At 51.3% G+C, this 21,705-nt stretch overlaps 1 protein-coding gene across 1 annotated transcript; it reads left to right on the plus strand.

The window, feature by feature from the left end:
* The first annotated feature begins 2,009 nt into the window (after window positions 1–2,009).
* Window positions 2,010–21,199, plus strand: FAAH (fatty acid amide hydrolase). Its single transcript, XM_054572171.1, has 15 exons — window positions 2,010–2,315; window positions 9,130–9,243; window positions 11,095–11,229; window positions 11,445–11,578; window positions 11,657–11,863; window positions 12,115–12,155; window positions 12,380–12,504; window positions 13,968–14,093; window positions 14,605–14,702; window positions 15,849–15,948; window positions 16,254–16,294; window positions 17,163–17,202; window positions 17,707–17,815; window positions 18,273–18,418; window positions 18,673–21,199. Exons 1-15 carry the CDS (start codon window positions 2,121–2,123, stop codon window positions 18,799–18,801), a joined length of 1,740 nt encoding a protein of 579 aa, XP_054428146.1. The 5' UTR covers window positions 2,010–2,120; the 3' UTR covers window positions 18,802–21,199.
* The last annotated feature ends 506 nt before the right edge of the window (window positions 21,200–21,705 follow it).

Here is a 21,705-nt window from a genome sequence, read left to right on the forward strand (position 1 = left end):
GCCAGAGCTCAAGCCTCAAGTAGTTTTCTAATAATTAGTATATACATGGCAGGAGATGTTCACTGAAGGTCATGGGAGAAATGCAGGCTAGAATTAAGATAGAACCAGAGGGAGTGAGCATTTCACTCCCTTACAAGCCCAAGACTTGCTGTCTTGGCCTCAATACCCCATCCAGATCCTCCATATCCTTCTTTGTAAATTAAATCCTGTTTAATATGGCCCCAGGAAGCTACTACTTAGAGAAACCATCATCACAGGAAAAAAACAGAAGTGAATATTTTGTTAATGGAATTCCTAAATTAACAAATTTTGGCCCAGCTCATGACAGATTACCAACTTGGTGATTAAGCCTCAGGAATGGTCAGAGTTTCCACATAACTATAATCTTATTTTTTCCTTCTTGAGAGGGAGAGAGGGTCAGAAAAAATGCTTCTCATTTACAAAAGGGAAAATTGAGTTACCCAAGGTCACCCTCAAGTGATGGGTGAATCAAGGGTGAGAATCCCTTTATTCCATCAGATTGGGTGAGGTGACCTTGCAAGAGCTTTAGATTAGAGTTTCGATGACCCTGCATCTGTCAGCTCTCTTTTTCTAGAAAAACTGAGGTTCAGGGATTTGAAATTTATGAAGGCCCATCAGTGTTGAGGTGGAACTCAGCAACATTCAACAGGGGTTGAAGATTTAGAAACAATGCTTCGGACCCCTCTGGAATTTGCTCAAGGGCCTCACAGTGACTCTAAAGGCCCTCAGGTCTGGCTTCTTGAAATAACATTCAAGGCTTTCCCCCAGAGGGCCATTCATTCAGTCACTGAACATTTATGGAGGGCCTGCTGTGTGCCAGACACCACTTGTAAAGGACCTCACAGACTCCTAACAATCCGACAAGGTAGGGATGATAACCGTTCCCTCTTCAAATGTAAAGGCACAGATTCAAGGAGGTAAAGAGAGAACTGGAGTGACTGCAGTTTTTCAGCAAATAATATTACCAGTCACAAGGCACTTTCCTATACCCCTTTCTACAGGGCCTCACTTCCAGGGGCAGTGATGGTGGTACTGCTTTATGAGTAAGAGCAATGGTTTAGGGTTAGGCGAGATGGAACCCCCTACTCAGCCACTCGTGTGACCCACAGAAATTATTTAACCCTTCTTGTCCTCAGGTACCTCATCTGTAAATTGATAATAAAATGCCTTCCTTACCGGTCTGTTGGGAGGACAAACGAGATAAAGCACATAAAGCCCTGTGTGTGTGTGTGGGGGGGGGGTGTGTGTGTGTGTGTGTGTGTGTGTGTGTGTGTGTGTGTGTGTGAGATCCTCTACCCTCTGAAGGGCACCAGGTCCCCAGACTCCTCCTGGTCAGGCGTTCCCACTGGATGTGAACTCCAGGAGGGCCCAGGACTGGAAAAATATGACCTGGGAAGGTCAGTCTGCAGGGTCTGATCAGGACGACAAGAGATGTATGGTTCATCTATGAAAAGAGCCCAGGGCCAGAGACACGGGATCCCAGGGTTGGATAGAGGGGAGGGAACAGCAGGTGGGCGCTCCAGAGGAACCGGTCCCAAGGCTGGCCCCCGGGCGCCTTGCGCTGGGGAGAGGCGGGTACCCTGTGATGCGGGCTCTGACGCAAGGTTCCTCAGAAAGGATGCTGCTAAACAGTTTGCGGCGATTGATTAGGTCTGCGAGCCCAATCTGTCTTCCAGTCCACTTGTCTTTCCCTCAAGGGCGTCGTTTGTCTGAGTCTTCCGGGAGCTGGGGCTCCGGGGTGCGTGGGGCTGAGGCCGGGCAGGCGGAGCCGGGGCGCCGAACTGCTGCTAACGCTCGTGCTTCTGAGAACGCGCACAGGAAGCGGGTGCTCCTCGTCCTCCAGCTCAACCTGACCCTGCGCTTGAGGACACGGGGAGTGACCCCAGCGGGGCAGCTGGGCATCGCAGGCAGACCTTGACCGTTGCGCGCCGCCGGCTTCCGGCCCGGTGCCGGGCAACGGCGCGCTCCCGGGCGGGCCCGCTGCAGCGCAGCTGTCCTCCGGCTCCTGCGGCGCAGGTGATTCCAGGCCGGGTTTTGCGGCGGAATCCACTAACATCAGTTCTTCTGTCGCTTTCGGCAGCCCTCGGCGGTGGGAGATCATGGTGCTGAACGAGCTATGGGCTGCGCTCTCCGGAGCCTCCGGGGCTGCCTTGGCCTGCTGCTTCGTGGCGGCGGCCGTGGCCCTGCGCTGGTCCGGTCGCCGGACGGCACGGGGTGCGGTGGCCCGGGCGCGACAGAAACAGCAAGCGGCCCTGGAAAAAATGGACAAAGCAGCGCAGCGCTTCCGGCTCCAGGTGAACGGTCGGGGTCGCGGTCCATGGGCTCAGGCTGGGAGTACCCCCAGCAGCAGTTTCAGCTGTCCCGACGCGCGCGGAGGGGCGTGTGGCGGGCAGCGCAGGTGTGTGGGCAGCGCAGGTTTGTAACTTTCGGAACCCCTTCTTGCGCAAATGAATTCAGTACCCTTTCTGAGCCAGGTGGGGCCAAGGGGATGAAGGGAAACGAAAGAGACTGGTTAGATTTTATAAGGTTAGCAGCACTAGCCCAAAAGAGGAACTTTGGCCATGGACGGGTGGGTCAGTTGTTTGGAGTGTTGTCCAGTGCACCTAAAGGTTGTAGCTTCGATTCTGGTCAGGGCACCCACCTAAGTTGCAGGTTCGAGCTCCTCGGAACGCGTACAGGAGGCAACCTATCGTTGTTTTCCTTTCTCTTTCTCTCTCTCTCTCTCTCTCCTTCTCCCTCTCTCCCCCATCCCTCCCTCCCTGTCTCCCTTTCTCTAAAAATCAACGAAAACACACCCTCCGGTGAGGATTAGAAAGAAAAAAAGGGAGAAAGAAAAAAGAGGAGCTCTGCTCTTTGCCAAAGAATCTCAAGATCACTGACTATTAGAAGGGTAAAACGCAGGCATGAGAACCAATAGGGGATACGAGGATTAGGACTTTGAAATCACCGAGTGATGACCAAGGGATAGCCAAGGGAATCCGGACAGCTTACTTAAGTTTAAACTCGTTGATTTGTGCGTGAGGAGCATAAGAGGGGCAGAGAAGGACTTGCCCAAATGCACAAGGAGTTATTCGCAGACCTCGGCTGGAATGGAAGTCTTTCCAGCTCCTACAGCTCAGTAGCTCATGGCCAACTCCTGAGAAGCCCCTTCTGTGAGCAGGTTTAGTTCCGGATCTTCCCTGGGTGATCTGCCAACAAGGTTTTCTCCTTCTGGATCAGCTCAATCATGTGTATGGGGCAGAGGAGGGGCCTAGAAGAGGAGGCTTTCTCTCCAGTTATATGAGGTACCAGACCTAGTTAGAAATCAAAATGCTGAACTGTGGCTGTTGTCGTATGTTCTGAGAGAGAAAAGACTTACCATGAGTGTTTGTGAGAGTATGTGTTTTGATAGGATTTCTATCTGACCGGTAAGAAGGTGGTCCAGGTGATGGAGACAAGAGGCAGGAGGGTGTGCCTTCCTCAGTTGGAGACTGGGAGGGAGTCACAGAAAATTGCTCTTAACAGATACTCAGATGCAGCAAGTGATTTTTGAGTTGAGGTTGAGCTGAAACTAGAACCTAGATGCCCAGCGGGACTAACCAGCCTCATTCCAGAGGAGGGGAACAGTGGAGAGATATTAGGAAAGGAGACTGGACCTTGGATGCCAGCCAGGCCCAGGGTGTGGCCTTGATTGTAGTGAGATTTTGGCTAGATATCATGGGATAAATTTACTCCATACCATTCCTGGGCTAGAAATATTATTTATTGAAATAAAAATGTATCTGGTTCCAGCCTCCACTCATCAAACAGGCTGAAAAGTCTACCATCAGTCAATGTTTAGGGTCCCCTCTGCCAAGATTGGGAGGCCCTGGTGTTCAGTCCCAATTGGACACTTCCCCTACTTGGGCACAATCCTCCCTCTCTGCCTGAGCTCCTAGGTGCCCTGCTTGGGGATCTTCTCAGCTGCCCCCAGTGCACCAAGTCCTTCTGTGCAATCAGCTGAGTTCTGCCACCTCCAGAACAGCTGCAGGAATCTGCCCACAGTTTCTGCCTACAGAACTCCCTCCCCAGTTGCAGGAAGCCCACCTGCTGGCAGGAGTATGTGTGTGGGGGGCGTGTAAAATGGTGGGTCTTCCCTTACTTCAACTCCAAGCATCAGTATCTAGTTTCCCTCTGGAACCATCACCTTTCATTAATTTTAAGAATGGAATCCTCCAGGGCAGAAATTTTGGCCCTGAAATACAAAAGATGTTTACATACACTCTCTGGGGCAAGAGAGCTTGGCCTTAGGACGCCAAAGCTTGGTTCTTCCAGGAGGGGAAGCCAGGAAATTGTCTTTTGGTTTTACTAAGACTGGAGAAGAAAGGGAGAGGTACCTGGGGAGTCTCATTGTTTTGAACTAGGAGCAAAGGGGTGGGATCTTGATGGCAATACTTTTGTAGGCCTTGGGAGCAGGTAGGAGGTAGACTGAATTCAGCCCTAGCCTGAACCTCCCTGGCTCTAAGGCTCCCTCTGCTTGACTGTGGAGTCACTGGAGGACTGGCAGGTGGGTTTTGACGCTGTCTTAGCAGCCTTTCTTCTGGGGCTTTCTCCGCCTGACCTTGAATAGCAAGGGACACTAACAGAAGCAGGGCTCTGAGCAGGCCCCGGGAGATTATAGCAGCTCGTAATACAGCTCCTGCCTAATAGACTCTGCACAAAGCTTGATGGGAACCTAGGTACCTCCTGTATTCCAAGGCAGTGCTGGAGGAGGGGACAGTCGTAAGCATTTCCTGAATCATCACATAATGGTTGTCTCTTAAGATCTAGAACGACTCTAGTGCAAGGAGTGTTTCTGGTTAACTCTCTGTTGACCTTTTGGGCTTAACAACCTGTAACAACTCTTTATCTCTTTCCCTCCACCGTGCTTCCTAAGTGAGCTTTGATATCCTTTCTAGATTGATGAGATTGATAAAATTATGACCCAGACTTTAACCTGGACCTAATCAGGAGGGCCTGTGGGAGGAGCTAGAGGTTATGGGAGGAGTTCTGGTACTATATGTCACTGTATATCCCTATAAGGAAAAAACTTACGTTTGAAACAGTTCTATGGTTGCAACAGCCCCTCCTTTTAACTTCCACTGTCCTCTTTATAAAGTCTCTCCTCTGTCTTTGTTTGGTTCATTGTGCACATATGGTTTGCCAATTCTGTGCATACTGGATTACAATCCTTTACTTTTCCTGAATAAACTCTTTTTTGGTGATGAATTACCTAGTTGATTTTATTTTTTCGGTCTATAAGAGGGAGCACTATTAATAGAATATTATGGCTGGGAGAGATACCACAGAACAACTGCTCGTGCTTCTGTGGCCTTTGCATTTGTAGTTTTACCTTCAATGCCTTTTCCCCACATTTGTTACAATCGGTTTTGTCAAAATCCCACTAGTCTTACAAATGTTACTTCCTTCAAGTGGATCTGGCCTGTAGTTCCGTCACTTAGCCTTCTCCAAAGCCTACCTTGAACCTGATTCAGTAGATGAATCGAAGGACAATGCAGTTTTTGTTGAGACCAGTATCAGTGGCATACATGATCAAATGGAAGAGAGATTTGAAATAGAACAAAAATGATTCTTAAACCATGAGGGAAAATAAAAAGGACACGGAGGACCATCCAGGGTACCTGAAATTAGGACAGTAGGTGTTTCAGAAGGAGAAAAACAATTGGAGGAGTGGCAATGATTTGTTGATGTAGAAATGCCCAGACCTGTAGAGTATTTTTATGAGTTTATTTGAGACAAACATATGCTGGGGAGCAAGATCTCCGTTGCTCCAGAGCAGCGATTTTCAACCCTTTTCATGTCATTGCATGCATAAGCTAGTTACTGCAATTCTGTGACACAACAACAAAAAAAATTTTTTTGCCTATGACAAAAATAGGTATAATTCTGATTGATTTACAAAGAAAATAATAGTAATTACCTACCATTTTGCTCCCTAGTGGCTTAAAAAAAAACAACAGGTGCCTATATTTATATATAAAGATTTCTTTTTAAAAAAAATTACTGATTTTGAAACTACTGGTCAAGATGAAATAATAGGTAAACATGCCTCACCTCTGCACACAACTATAGCAAAAAATAAAGCTACACTACACAACAAATATCACCCAGAATTGTCAGAAAATGGAGCTGTGTGGAAGTCTGACAACTAGGGATCTAAAGAAGCCATATTCATCCAGACGGGTAGGAAGGGCAGAGATGCGGAGAGGTGTGGAGAGGTGCAGAGAGGCGCAGAGAGGCACAGAGATGGGAACGGGGGGGTCCCACATCCTAGTGTGGTGGGGATTTAGGACTCACACAGACCCACCCCTTTTGGGATTCAGCACCAGGACAATAGTTGGAAGGGCACCACTGGCAAATGGGGAGAAAGTGACGTACGAGTGGGGAGACAGCTTCCTCCTGGGCAAAACTGCAGAGGCCAGGCAGTGGCATTGTCGCTCCGTCCCTGGCACAGAGCAACAGCATTACATGGGTTGCCCCGTCTTGGTATTACCTAAGGCTCTGCCCTATACAACTTAACAGGTGCCTTAAGGGAGTCAAAACAGCTCTACTTAATACGCAGAAACAAACACAGGGAGGCTGCCAAAATGAGGAGACAAAGAAATATGGTCCAAATGAAAGAACAGAACAAAACTCCTGAAAAAGAACAAAATGAAATGGAGATAAGCAACCTATTAGATGCATAGTTCAAAACACTGGTTATCAGGATGCTCTAGGAACTCACTGGATACTCCAACAGGAGGGTGGTCCCAGAGTTGGGAGAATGTACACTTTTCATTTTGTATATTTTTAAAGAAATATCCAGGGAAGAACTAAGGACTGCATCATCATGATGTGCACGTGTGATGTCTCCATTTGAACGAATAAAGCTGTTATACCAAAAAAGAAGTTAAGCCTTTGGAATGAGGTAAAGTTCAGCTGGGTCAGGATGGCTAGAGATCAGGAGACCATGGGGTAGGTGGAGAGCCTAGAGAGGAGGCTGCCAGAAAGAATGACTCTCCCAGCATCAGAGAGCGAAGTAGAGATGTCCGGAGGGAACCCCAAGGAACCACTACCTGTCCCTACTGTCTGGCTCCTTCTCATCCTTCAAATCACGATGAATGTCACTTCCTAGAAGAGGCCTGCCCATGCAATCTGGGTCTGTTCTCTGCTTTTTTCTACCACAGCACTCTTTGCTTTCTCACACTTGCCATGGTCTGTTCATTACTTGTTAATTTGTTTCCTTGAATGTAAGCCCTCTGAAAGCACGGACTTGCCTTTCTTGGTTACCTCTTAACTTCATAGTCCTTACCATAGTCCTTGACACATAGGGGATGCTCAGAAAATGTATTTTGACTGGCTGAATAGGTGGATGACAGAAATAGCTGAAAGGCACCAGGAAAATCAGGGAGGGTGGTATCTCCAGGCTCAGGAGAAAATTGAAGAAAGCTGATGTGTGATCAGTGAGACATGGAGCAAAAGAAACAAAGTCAAATTTCTGTTGGATTTGGCAACAAGAGAGCCCCTGGAGACCTTGCCAAGAGCAAGAGAGCATAGGGAGGACAATGGGTGGCTGTGACTCCGATCTCCTCTAACCCAGTTTGCTAATTAGCCCAGTACCCTTGAGAAGGAAGCAGCTTGGTGTTTGCAGGTCCGTGATGAGCCCAGGCGCTCTGGGAGCCTTTGAGACCTGGCAATGAAGTGTTTGATCAAACCTCTCTCCTTCAGAGAGCTCTTCCCTGACCACCCTGTACCTGTATGCTGCCCACTTCCTGTACCTGGTTTTATTTTCTTTATGTTATCTCTCATCTACAATTCTTACTTATTAACTTATTATCTGCTCACTCCTAATCTGCACCTTGTGTAAACCTCCCAAAGCATGAATATGCCTTTTTTGTTCACAGCTATAACCCCATGCTTAGTGCGGCACCTGGTATAGAGTAGGCACAGTATCTACTCAATGAATGAAAAAAAATCCTCTTCTGTATGTGGCTTTCAGCTGCAGCCTAACCACCCACGGTGGGATCTTCTTGTTTTCACCTTCCCTTGTTAGTGGTTGGGTGATCAGGTGCAGGGGGACAGCTAGTGGGCATCCTGGGCCGAGTGGGCAGAGAACTATAGTTTGCCTATACGGTCCTAAGCAAGGCACTTCCCTCTCTGAGCCTCAGTTTCTTTGTTGTGCAAGCAGAATGGTAGTAGATTTAATCAAAACACAGGGCATAACAGCACGATGCCTGGCACACAGGAGGCAGCCGTCGATGGTGGTACTTGGTAATAGTTCAGAGGTTTCCTCCCGGAGCCAGGTCAGCTAGACCTTTCTTTGTAATGTACAAATTCTGAACATCCCTTTAAGGCACAAGTTTTCATTGCTCTGGGATAAATATCCTGGGGTTGAGTTGCTGGGATGTGCAATAATTGCATGTTTTTGATATTGTACTTTGTTTTTTGAAATTATCATACTGTTTTCTAGAGTAACTATACCATTTTATATCACTACCATCGATGCACGAGTGACTGGTTTCTCCACATCCTCACCAGCACTTGGGACTGTTATTATATATTTAGTTTAGGGTGTTCTGGTATATGTGTATTTTGATTTTTTCATTTGCTTATTTGCCATTTGTATAGTCTCTTCCATGAAATGCTTGCTCATGTCTTTTGCCTATTTTATAACTGGAGTGTTTGTTTTCACTGTTACATTTTGAGGATTTTTGTACATTTGGACATTACCCTTTGGTTGGATATGTGGTTTGCAAATATTTCCCTCCAGTGTACACTTTATCATTTCATCTTACACAGAGCCTAGGTTTTTAATTTTAATAAATTCTAATTTATTTTTAAAAAAATCAGCCTGAGCATGGATTCTCCCTGGGTGTCTCATCCAGGAAGCTTCTCGAAGAAATAATATCTGTACTGTCCAAATTGTCAAGGGCTTGTGCTGGCTGGGTCACAGTGTCATATTTGTGTGTGGGCATGTCTGTCATGGATTGGTGTGTGACAATGAACATCTTCGTCGTGGGTTTGGGGACATAAGGATGAGGGCCACAGGTGTCTGCTGCAGGTGTGTGGGGCCTGCAGGGAGTGGGGGACTGATTTGAAGTGTCTCCCCAGAACCCTGACCTGGACTCAGAAGCGCTGCTGGACCTGACCCTGCCTCAACTGGTGAAGAAGTTACACAATGGGGAGCTGTCCCCACAGGCTGTGCTCTTCACCTATTTGGGAAAGGTAAGGTGAACCGGGGCCAGCCTGTGATCTCTGCTCTTTCCAGTCACTCTCAGGCACAGGCTGTGGGGAAAACCTGGCCTGGAGTTTATCCTGCTGAGGGCCATGGTGGGACCACAGTGCCAGGGGCTGCGGGGGAGGGAAGGAGCCAGAGCTGCAAGGGTTGTGTGTGTGTGCGTGTGTGCGTGTGTGTGTGAGAGAGAGAGAGAGAGAGAGAGAGAAAGAGAAGAGAGAAAGGCTAACTTTGTGTGTACGGGGAGGAGGAGGACACTGAGCATGTTGTCTTAGCCAGAAACCTGGCTTTCAGCCCAGATTTCCCTATCCCTCCTGCCCCTACTCCATCGGTTGCCAAGTCCAGTCTGTTCTTTTTCTGTGGCTCTCTCTAGTCCAGCCCCTCATCCCCACCCACCTGCAGCCACCTCGGTTCTCTACCACACGGCATCTCCCTTCATGATTAAGTGCCAGCCTCCTGGCCAGATCCCTTTCAGGCCTCCAGTTCTTCAGGCTCTACCTTTCTGTTTCTCCTCCATCTCCAGCATCCCATCTGGCCAACGCCTGCCTTCGGGAGCTTGGGGCATCAGTAGTAGTTCAGCTGTTGGTAGTTCCCTGATACCCAGGGCCTGCCATGCCCTGTGGTAGCTTTTGTGGGATTCCTTTATTCTGGAAGGCTCTTCTCCCTCTTCTTTGCCCTGCTTGGTGCAACAGACTCCCCTGGCTGAGTCTTCAGGGCTCAGAGAAAGAATCCCCTCTTCCATGAAGCCTCCCTGACCCTCCTCCCCTCCCAATCCAAATTAGCACATTTCTCATCGCATTATAGTACCTGCCTTGTTTTTCTCTTTCCCATGTCAAATGTGAGCTTTTTGGGGGACAGAGCTTGTCTTATTTGTCTTTGTATCTCAATGCTGGGCACTATGTCTTTCATATTGAAAGTGCTCAAAAATATGTTTGAAATAACATTATGAGTGTGACTTGTGTATTATTTCTTGAAAGAGGTCACAGGAAAGCATTCTGATTATAAGTTGGCCTCCTACTTCCTGCCTTAGGTAGCCTGGAGACAGATTTCATGAGCCTGAGTGTGACAACAGGACCTACACACATTTTCTCAGGTGTTTCACAGGAACAAGAGTATTTATTGAAAGCTGTACCTCATTCTTCCCTGGCTCTCCCTCCTTAGGGCCCTGTTGAGTATGGTGTGAGGGCTTTAGCAAGGCCTAGTGGCAGACATCCACTATGAGCATGTCATTACTTTCAGTCAAGCTCTTACTCCCTTACTACACGTCAGTCACTCCTCCATGTGACTTGATTATCAGATTCAAGATTTCCTGGGAGAGGGCACAGTTCCTGGGGCAGATGTGGGCCAGGCCTGGGACAAATGAGAGTGGGCTGGGCTCTGGGAGGCTGGAGTCTGGGTCTGCTGATGCCCAGGGTGGTCTGAGATGGGGATCTGCCCCTGTCTGGTTCCTGTCTGCCTCACTGGGCAGAGGAGGGGAGTGGCCATGGGTCATCCTCTTCCCTGCTCATTCCCTCTGGGGAGTTTCTTAGGCTAGTATCTTGCTCCTTTGAGGCCCCCAGTTGTGCCTTGGCCCTGGGCCAAGTACTTTCTCTCTCTTCATTTTGGGGTTGAAGACCAGAGAAAGCCAGCGTGAGGCTGGGGCTGGCTGTCCTCAGAGAGGTGGGTTCTGGGCCCTAGACTCTCTGCTGTGCTCTGGGCCATGTTGCTGACTACCCTTTCCCAGGATATACTTTAAAAGGCCAGGTTCATGTTATATATATTTTACCACAGTTTGGTTTTTTGTTTTTGTTTTTTAAAAGGCCAGCCTCACTCTGTCTTGTGTCCATTTCTGTTCCCCCTAGGCCTTGGAAGTGAACAAAGGGACCAACTGTGTGACCACCTACCTGGCAGACTGTGAGACTCAGCTGTCCCAGGCCCCAAGGAAGGGCCTGCTGTATGGTGTCCCTGTGAGCCTTAAGGAGTGCTTCAGCTACAAGGTATGCCCTGCCTCAGTATCAGGCCTCAAATTCCCCCATCCCTGCCAGCCAGCTCTGAGGGTTACGCTGGGCCCTCAGGAATTATTGGGTCCAGAGGCCTTGCGTGGGCACCGTGGTGTGCCTTGCCTTGGCCTGTGACGGGGGGCGGGGGGGCGGGAACGGGCCCTGTGCTGCTGAAGAGCCATGTCCCTCTCGGTGCCCATCTTTCCTTCTAGGGCCAGGACTCGACCTTGGGCTTGAGCGTGAATGAGGGGCTGCCAGCGGAGTGCGATAGCGTGGTGGTACAGGTGCTGAAGCTGCAGGGCGCTGTGCCCTTCGTGCATACTAACGTCCCCCAGTCCATGCTCAGGTTGGGTCTCTGGTGTGGGGTGAAGGCAGGGTCACTTGTGCCAGTGTGACATGGCTGACTCATTCCTGCTCCCTCCAGCTATGACTGCAGTAACCCCCTCTTTGGCCAGACCACGAACCCGTGGAACTCCTCCAAGAGCCCAGGTGGCTCCTCAGGGGGTGAAGGGGCCCTCATTGGAGCTGGTGGCTCCCTCCTGGGCTTAGGCACTGACATCGGAGGCAGCCTCCGCTTTCCCTCCTCCTTCTGTGGCGTCTGTGGTCTCAAGCCCACCGCGAACCGCCTCAGGTATGGTGTAGACAGGAGGCAGGTGGAGGACATTTCTGGGACCCTCGCTGTGTGACCTTGGCCTAGCTTCCCACCTCTCTGGGCTGCAGGCAGGGGTTCCCTCATGGGGGTTTTTCTGGGAGGGAGTGTCACAACACCACTGGCCCTGGTTCCTAGTTTCCAAGTGGTAAGAATTCCGAGCTGCTGGGTGGGTGTAGAATGGGGCAGGGGGTGCTCTTTCCTGTTTCCAGCATCTTGTGTTTCTTATCCAGCAAGATTGGCCTGAAGAGCTGTATCTATGGACAAGTGGCAGGTGAGGTCTGCGGTTCCCTTAGTGCCCTGGAGAGGGGGGTCCTGCCTCATCCACCTCTGCCTCTGCCTCTAATGGGGACAGAGTTTGGCCCCCAGTCCACTCTAGGTCTGAGTTCTTACATCCTTGTCTCTGCCCACATTCCTCGGCCCAACCTTTGCTTGGATACACCCCCTGAGTCCCTTGGGGCCCAGTGATCTCTCTTCCCTCCCTCCTCCACCTGACAGTACAGGTCTCAGTCGGCCCCATGGCCCGGGACGTGGAGAGCCTGGCACTGTGCCTGCGAGCACTGCTGTGTGAGGACATGTTCCGCTTGGACCCCACCGTGCCCCCACTGCCGTTCAAGGAGGAGGTGAGCAGGGTAGAGGTGGGCGTGGGGGTGGGTTCAGTGTTGCTGGAGCCCAGAGAGCAGCCCCCAGGCAGTGAGGGCAGGCCTTGGTGGCCCTGAAAGCCACCCACAGCAGTCTGAGACCAGGATCAGCTGCTGCTTCCAAGATAGCCACCAGATGGAACCCTTACCTGAATTTAGAAACTTCACATTGGCAGCTGGGAACCTCTGCTGACGACAGGCCCTGCCTTCTAGCTCCAGCCTCTGCTGCTGTAACTGAGAAACGGCTTCACATTCCCGAGAACAACTTGAGGGAGAACCCCTGTACCTGCTCTATTTGATCCTCAGCAAATAGGAACCTTTCTTCAGTGTTTGTGTCCATATCCCCAGCCCTCACTGTGATGCTTCGCATGTAGGCTGAGTGAGATAAGGACAGTTAAAGGCAGAGCTGTCTCCTTGCCAGAGAAAGCTGGGATCTGAGGACAGTATTGAATGCTGGCTCCTCAAAATACCACCAAAACACCGTGTTGATCAGGGTGGTGGAGGATGGCTGGAGTGGGCGTCAAAGTAGGGATATTTGTTGAGATTTTAACGTTTGGTTTAAGGCAGGTATTTTAACATGGGGATTTGTAAAGAGCATGATGTAATAATAGTTTAGGACTGGTGGACACAGCAAGGTAAGGATTTTTGAAGTGAGGGATTTAAGGAGTCTTAGAGTATAAACTCATTTGATACTTCTACTAAAGAGTTGATGGGTTTTTCAAGAATGAAAAATAAAATTACTTGTACTTTTTGTACAAAGCATTCAGGAGTAGTCAGCTTAGATGGATTCAGAGAGTGGATAGTAAAGTCACATTAATGTAGACAGTAAGCTCCATTTCTCCCTCATCCAGCCCAGGTTGCCTTGGAAAGGCTGAGGGCCCCTGGACAGGATAGTGAGCCTTGGTGTTGCTTGGCAGGTGGGAAATCTGGGCTAATGGGTGAGGTCCCTGGCCCCAGCAGAGGAGGATGTTCTAACTGAACCCAGTGGTTCATGAAGCCCTCCCCAAAAGGGAGGAGAGGTGGAAAATAGGTCTTTGTCCTGAGGCCTGGAGCAATTTATCATGGAGTCAGGACTCTTATTCTTGAAACAGGCAATGCAGAGCCTTGGCTCAGAAGGCAGGATGCCTGGGCTTCAGACCTAGTATTGTCACTCTGTGTTGGGTGGCCCTGGACAAGTTTCAGCCCCACTGTGGGCCAATCTCTCCCTATCTAGATCTGAAGACTTAGCTTCCTCATATGGGAATCTACCCATCTGTGGAACCATCATGAAGGTACATTGTGAAAGGGGCTGGCCTTCCTGGCAGTCAGTTTTCAGAGGACCCAGGGTGCAGTCTGGCAGCTGAGTCAGGCTGAGTAGCTCCTGGTCTCTGGGAGCCCTGATTTGGCTCCTGACCTAACTCTCCTGCTCTCCTGACCTGGTTCTGATTCTTGGGTTTTGTCCCCAGGTCTATACAAGCTCTCGGCCTCTGCGTGTGGGGTATTATGAGACAGACAACTATACCATGCCCACCCCAGCCATGAAGCGGGCCCTGCTGGAGACCAAGCAGAGACTTGAGGCTGCTGGCCACACGGTATGGCTACAGAAGCCTAGAAATCCTGGAATGGCCCTTCCTTCAGGGAAGCCTTCCTGGCACCCATGGCCTCCATCCCTTCCTGGCATCCTTGCACCCTGATTGTTTTGTGGTTGGGGATGGGAACTGTGTGCCTGTGGCATCAGTATACAGAGGGCTAATCAGGAGTGTTGGGGTAAGTGACTGATGGCAAACTCAGCCTGTGCTAGGGATGTGTGAGTGTGGCACTGGGAGGGCTTCATCAGCCACAAACAATGGTGCACCGCTGTGCACAGGTTGCTGGGGCCCTGAGATGGTGGGCCAGTGGGTTTTGGCCTGCTCATCTCAGACAAGTTTATGTGTGGCTCCAGGGAGTTTTCGTGGGCCAGTAAGGCTACCTTTGTGGCTCCAGTGAGAGCAACTCTGTGGCAGGGTTGGTCCAGTCCATCCTCAAGGCCACCTGGGCAGTATAGGGGTGGTGGGAGCCAAGGGTTTCTAGGTGTGGAGGTCTTACACATTTCAATCCCTGCAGCTGATTCCCTTCTTGCCAAACAACATACCTTACGCTCTGGAGATCCTGTCGATGGGTGGGATGTTCAGTGATGGCGGCAGCAGCTTCCTACAGAACTTGTGAGTGCTGATGGGCTGCGGGGTCTGTGGTGGGATCAAGACAGAGGTAGACCCAGGAAGAGCAGCAGGGTGCGTTGACCGCCAAGAATGGGCCACTTGGGGGAAGATAGGGGACAGGCCTTAGCTGGACACAGAGGAGGACTAAGCATTCAGAGCAGGGACCACACTGTGTCTCCAACTGCAGGTCGAGCCTGGAGATTCTTTACAAGGGAGACTTTGGAAAGGTGCCGGTGCAAGGGGAGGCTGGGTTGAGCATCTGTGGCCTGGCCCGGAACTGAGCCTTTTGAGAGGTAGAAGATGGGCAGGGAGCTCCCTGTCTGTTTGGGAAAGATTGAGAGACAAGGGCAGGATCAAGCAGGAGGGCAGGAGTCTGGACATCATACTGTGATTCCAGGGTCTTCTGACTTGATCCATGTCCTTCCCTTTCAAGCAGAACCTCAGTTTTCTCTTTTGTAAAGTTGGTGGGTTGGACCAAACCTGCTTTAGGGGACTTTGCAGAGCTCACGTTGAGAGATGCTCATTCCACTTGAATGTTTTCAGACCTTACACATTGACGGGGGCAGGGGACAGGGCTGTGCAGGTGCCTCATGGTGACATACCTGGGCGGACTGGACATCCACCAGTAGCCAAGTGTGGTCTAGGCTTCAGTAGAGGGTGCTACCCCTCACTCTAGCCCTGGAATTGGGGCCCAGGGTCAGCTGTCTGAGACCTTTCCCTGCGATTTAGAGCCAGGGACGGCTCCAGAGACAAGCATCATAGGTGGCCCACTCTGGGCCCCATTGGTGCCTCCAGGCTGGCATCATCAGTAGGGTGCCCTCAGTATCAAGCCCTGGCCAGAGAAATGTTGCCCTCAGTCCTTATTGCTCTGAGCTGAGTTTGCCAGGGAGTGTGACATGGAGTCCTGCCTTGGGGAGCTGCACTGGGGTTGGGGTAGAGCCCAGGCATCCTGAAGAATTAGCAGAAACAAGTCACACATTTGAAAGGCAGATGAAGGGGTTGGAGACCAGTGGTTACTGAGTCTGGTGAGAAGGGAGGTGCATAGGGGTTGCTGAATAGAAAATGGGGCGGGGGGGATGCAGTGGGTGGGGGTAAGCCAGGAGGGATGTCTGGGGTGGGAGTGCCTAGAATGGACCCTTTGTCTCCCAGCAAAGGTGATTTCGTGGACCCCTGCTTGAGAGACCTGATACTGGTTCTGAAGCTGCCTAGGTGGCTTAAAGGACTGGTGGCTTTCCTGCTGAATCCTCTGGTGAGGGCACAGGGAGTGGAAGGGGTGGGGTGGGTGAGAGGCAGTGTCTGGGGCTCTTCCCCTGTCTCCTTAGCCTCTCTTGGTTTGGGCAGGCATGGTCTCTTCTTTTCAGTTCCTACCCAGACTCTTCCTCTCCCCCCATGCCCTATACTCTTTAATCAGCCTGTGTGCTGAGAGAGTGCCAACTTGGGATGCTCTGAGGGGAGCGACTGAGGGAGGGGGCATGGGTGGTTTGGCCTGCAGAAGATTGTTGTCAGCACTTGGCCCAAAGCTGAGTCACTACCTCTGTGTCTGTCCTTCTGCAGTTCCCAAGGTTGGCAGCCTTTCTCAGAGGCATGAAGTCTCGGTGAGAATATTTCCCTGCCCAGATGCCTGCCTCTCTCTTCCTCTGAGCTGAGTTTCTGACAGAAAAGGAGGTGGGAAGTATCTTCAGAGGCGGGAAGTGGCCCAGACAGGGTGGCAGCTCTGTCATTAAATATTTCCAACTTGACTAATGCTGAGGATGGGAGCTCTTTGTTCTTAAGACTATTCAAGCTGGAGAGCTTGAGTTAGAGTCTATTATGTGGTCCCTGTGGCATTCAGATGGGATCTTGAAGTTGTGTTAGCAAAGTCCCAGGTCTGGCTGGAAAGCAAGGGCCTGGGGTGATAACAGGATGGGGGCGGTGGAGAGGAGAAGATTGACCAGGCTGGGGCATGGGTGGAAAGGACCAGGGAGGAGGTCCTGTGGGGCTGGGGAAGGGGAATACTGGGGACCCTGTGAGAGATGCTGCTCTTAGCGATCTGAACTGAACTGAGCTGCACTGAGTCTTACCTGCCCCTTAGTGGCTTGAACAGGAAAAGCAGGGCATAAGCTCTCCCATTTTCAGGCCCTGGCACCCCGTGGACTTGCTCCTTCTCTAATCACCGAGCATTTAGGACCTTTGACTGCTCTGTCTTCTGCTAAGGGTAGCTAGGAATCAGGCCTGGTCTGGTCCTGGCTCTGCTGTGGAGTCACTAAGTGACCCAGCCTAAGTCCCTTTTGGGACCTGATTTTCTCAACCGGGACCATAGGGATTTGAACTTATGCCCTGCACTACTTCCCTCTCAGAGCTCCCATAATGTTGAGAAGGGTCCCTGCAGGAATGAGACCTGGGAGGTATTAAGAATAGGGTTCCGATGTTGCTAATCCTCATGGCTGTGATCGTCATGGCTGGTGACCTCATTTCCTCTGCCAGGTCTACTGGAAAGCTCTGGAAACTGCAGCACGAGATTGAGGTGAGGCCAGAGCTCCTAGGCTAGACTAGGGTGGGGTGGGCCTAGGCTAGACTAGGGTGGGGTGGGGGTGTGGGTAGACAGGGCACCTGCCAGTGGGGTCTCTTGGGCACTGGTCCTACTGGTCTCCTGGGACTTCCTGTCATTCCCTCTTCCCCTCCCTGGGTTGGCCTGCTTGGTCCCTGCTTCCTGACCCCTACTTGCCCAAGTGCACATCCCTGGGGTCTGGGTCATCCAGGGGCTCCTATTCTGGATGCCTCTTCGGCCCTCTTTGCTGTCCTGGCAGGAAGGGTGGTGTCTACAGTTCATGTAGGAGGAGGAGAAATTGATTCCCCCTGGAAGCAGCCATGCCTGTGTGCCCTGAGGACCTCCATCAAGTTATGGCTCAGTTTAGATCCCTGGGCAGGTGCTGGGGCCAGAGCCACCCCAGCCACACAGTGCCCGCTTTGGAGAGTTCATGTAGGGGGCTGAGCCTGAGTGCTTCACCTGTGCTGATACCCTCCCCAGATGTACCGCAACTCCGTGATTGCCCAGTGGAGAGCACTGGACTTGGATGTGCTGCTCACCCCCATGCTGGGCCCTGCTATGGACCTGAATGGCCCAGGCAAGGCCTCAGGTGAGGCCTGCTGCCCCACCCATCCCTTCTCTTCTATGAGTTCAGCCCTGTGCCTGGTGGGACTGCTGGGAAGTAGAAGAGGGTCCCTGGGGGAGGACCTGGCTCTTGGGGGCTCATAGTCTGTCTGGCTGGAGAGATGGGAGTCTTGTGGGATGCCCTGGGAGGGAATGAGCTCCCTGTCCTCCCCACTATTCAAGCTGGAGATCTTGAGTTACAGAGTCTGTGGTTTTGGGGGGTGGTATTTGAAGTCCAGGTGGGATTTAGGTAAGCCAAGAAAATAGAAATAACACTCCAAGTGGGGGCTTTGTCACTCACTCAAGTCTCAGCCCTGGGAGAGAGCCTTTCCCTGTCTGTAGAGACCAGGTGCCATTTCACAGGATGGGAGACTGAGGTGCAGACAGGACAGTTGGCACTGAAAGTCACCGAGCCTGCTCCAGCCACTTGTGCTGTGTCTCAGGGGCTGTCAGCTACACTATGCTCTACAACTGCCTGGACTTCCCAGCGGGGGTGGTACCTGTCACCACAGTGACCACTGAGGATGAGGCCCAGATGGAACATTACAGAGGCTACTTTGGAGATATCTGGGACAAGATGCTGTGGAAGGTGAGGTCGCAGTGACTGGCCTGGCCATCTCCGGGTCTCTCTTCCCCTGGACTCACTCATACCCTAACTCTAGCTGCTGTGGAGGAAACAGTATAAGCACATGTAGTCTTTGCCTCTCTTTTTAAATGCAAAACCCCAAAAGACTGCAGCCTGGCCCTGCTGTGCTGCCTCTCCTCGTCAGCTGGGGTGCTTCCTGGACCCAGGGTGGGGTCCTGCCTTACTACCTTCCATCCTGATCCCTGTATCCCTTGCAGGCCATGAAGAAGAGCGTGGGGCTGCCTGTGGCCGTGCAGTGCGTGGCTCTGCCCTGGCAAGAAGAGTTGTGTCTGAGGTTCATGCGGGAGGTCGAGCAACTGAGGACCCCTGAAAAACGGCCGTTCTGACTGCTGCCCACCCAGCTGCCCAGCTGACTCTGGAGGACCCACTCGATCTGCACCCAGACTGGCCAGGGCACAGCTGCCACCCTGCGAGGAAGTGTTCACCTAGGGGCAGGGGCTTCCTTCTCCTCACCTCTCTAAGAAGCCAAGACCCCCTAAGTCTGGACCTTGCTCCCCCGTCTGGTCCCCAATCTCTGCCCTGACCCCTCCCCATGTGGCAGCCAGTGGGTATGACATGGGCAAAGGCCCACGAACAGTCAAAAATGGTTTCTATCCTGTGTACTTCCTGGCTGTCATTGTTAGGGCACAGAGTTGGAGACTTGACCTTCTAGAGCCTGCCTCCAGCCATGACAGGGGCCTGCCCCCAAACCGCCTCTGGTTCCCATCACATGCAGGTTGGACACAGGCCTCTCAGAGTGGGCGTTGTAGACTGAGCACTTTACCCTTTCCCTCCCCGCACCCCTGCCTTAGGCTGAGTTCTACTTTGCTAGAGACAGTGTCCCTTTGCTTCTTCCTTTTTTTGCTGCTTCCTTCTGCTGAGGATGCCCTTCCTGCTTGTCTACCTTTAAATATTTTGAGGCCTGCCCAGATCCCTCTTTCTCCAGAAGGCTTTCCCTCCTTCCTCTGAACCTCAGAGTAGGTGGCCAGTTTCCCTCAGTTTGCCCCATGAGTTGGACATCTGTGTGTGCATGGGGGTGGAGGAGGGGCTGCCTCTCTTAGCACACTGGCTGTCTTGATGGCAGGGACCCTACTGTGCATCTTAGTCCTTAGTGGCCAGCACAGGGCTGGGTACAAAATAGCAAGGAGTCTGGAGTGCTGACCCTGAGTTGGTGCTTTTGGGGAGAGGAATCCACAGGCCTGGGAAGGTGAGCACCAGACAAGGCAATCTGGTAGAGTGCTCACAGGGCTGGCCAAGGACTATATCGGTTTGAGAAGGCTTCCTGAATGAGGAGGATCTCTGATGAGTCTAGAAAGGTCCCAGAGGCTGAGATAAGGAATGAGGACATCCCAGAGAGAAGGAATAACAGTATGCCCAACGACCAGGATAAGTTGGGTAGAGGAAGGCATGTTAAATGGGCACAGGAGAAGCAGCAAAGATGTATGTGGGGCCAGATCAAGGTGGACTTGTGGGGCCAGTTCAGGAATTTGAATCCTGTCTCAAGGGCAATGGGGAGCTTTTAAATAACCACACAAGTGCAGCGAGGGAGAGTAGACTGGATGGATGGAGGCTGGTCAGGGAAAAGGGGGTTGTTCCATTATCCTAATCTGGGGAAGCGGCCCTGAGGCCTGAGCTAGGAATGTGATCCAGGGGCAGAGAGATCGAGGTGGTTTGGGAAGTGGCAGTTGAGATGCACGTGAGCTGTCTCAGCTCAGTCTACCAGGTTACCTTTCACTGCACTGCATTATCTGGCAGGTGGAAGGCTGTCTCGCTGGTGACAGAGACTTCTTGGCCCTACCAGCAGAGCCAAGCCTTTGTCCCAGCCCTAAATACCCTGCTTGCTGTAGTAGGTGTTTCTGAGCCTGAGCTCTCTGGCACGGTGGGTCCGAGGTTCCTACCTGGCCAACCCAAATTCTTTTCAGGGCTAGCTGCCTGACTTCTCAAATGTCCTGATTTTTCTGCTCCTCCAGAGGGGTTTTCCCTCCAGGTTGCAGAACCAGTGGGGCTGACATTCTCTGCCAAAGACTTCCCTGCGTTGGTGGCACCAGTCTCAGAGCAGGCATGAAGTTCCACATCCCGGGGCTGACTGGAGGGCCTAACCCATGTGAACACCTAGGTGGGGATGACCCAATAGTTGCTGTGCTTTGCCCTGGTTCCTTGTAATTGCTGTGTAATTTTGCCTCATTTAGTGCCAGGAAACTATCTGCAATCTGCCCAGTTTTTTCTTTTGGTTGCTGATACCCTTCTGCTTTCAGATGCGAGGCTGCATTGGGGGCTCCTCTCTTTCATTCCTTCACTGGTCCATTGATTGACCTGTGGAGCCTCTCCATGATCACACCCGCCCTGCGCCTAGAGGTGCTGGAGCTCAGCCAGGACTAGCTCCCATCCTTGGGTTTCTGGGCTTGTGACGGGGGTGGACATTGACACAAATATGTATGTTTCCCAGGTGATCAAGACTGTGGGAAAGGGTGTTAAGGAGGTCAAAAGCTGCTGAAAGACAGGGGAGGTGGTCATTGTGCAAGTACCATTTCCACTGCTCCTCTCTGATCCAAGTCACCTGCCTCTCCTAGACTCTACAATAACCTAATTTGGCTCCCTACGTCCATCATCACCTGTCTCCCAACCTATTTTTCATATAGTAGCCTGAGTAATCACTTAGAAGTGTGTATGAGATTAAGTCACTTCTCTCCTCAAAATCTTCCACTGGCGTCTCATCCTACCAAGAATAAAATCCTGTGTCCTACAGGGCCCTGTGTGAAGTGACCCTTGCTCACCTCTCCAGCCTCCCCTTGGGTGTCTCTTCCTCCAGCCACACAGGCACCTTCAGCTGGTCCATGAGTCACAGCCTCAGTGTTAGCTGTCCCTGTGCTTGGAAGACTCAGCTCTAGTGTCACCTCCCCTAATCACCCTCTGGTTAAACAGCTTCTCTGACACTTGTGTTGTCCTTTGTACTTTATAGCATTATCATTATCTGGAATCATGTGATTTTTTTTGGTCTTGACCCAAACACTCTTTTTGAGAGCTGTGCTTTGTCTTGTTCATCCTTGACATGTGGAATGGTGCTTATAAGGTGTTCAATTCTATGAACATTAAGGGAGCATCATCTAGGGTCCAGGCTCTGTACTGGGTGCTGGGACTGCAGTGATGAATGAGACAGATGAGGTTCTTGTCCTCTTGGAGCCTACATTCTGGAGAATATTTGCTGAATGACGGGAGGAAGGGAGGTGGCTTGTGTTAGTGAAGACCCTAGC

This window comes from Pteronotus mesoamericanus, unplaced genomic scaffold, assembly GCF_021234165.1.
Source record: "Pteronotus mesoamericanus isolate MK-2021 breed Mesoamerican mustached bat unplaced genomic scaffold, CSHL_Meso_final contig_221, whole genome shotgun sequence".
NCBI lineage: Eukaryota > Metazoa > Chordata > Mammalia > Chiroptera > Mormoopidae > Pteronotus > Pteronotus mesoamericanus.

Coding starts and splice junctions, on each gene's coding strand:
- FAAH (XM_054572171.1), top strand. CDS start 2,121: ATGGTGCTGAACGAGCTATGGGCTGCGCTCTCCGGAGCCTCCGGGGCT. Junction 14,703..15,848: donor AGCAGCTTCCTACAGAACTT/GTGAGTGCTGAT, acceptor TTTGTCTCCCAG/CAAAGGTGATTTCGTGGACC. Junction 17,816..18,272: donor TGGCCCAGGCAAGGCCTCAG/GTGAGGCCTGCT, acceptor GCTGTGTCTCAG/GGGCTGTCAGCTACACTATG.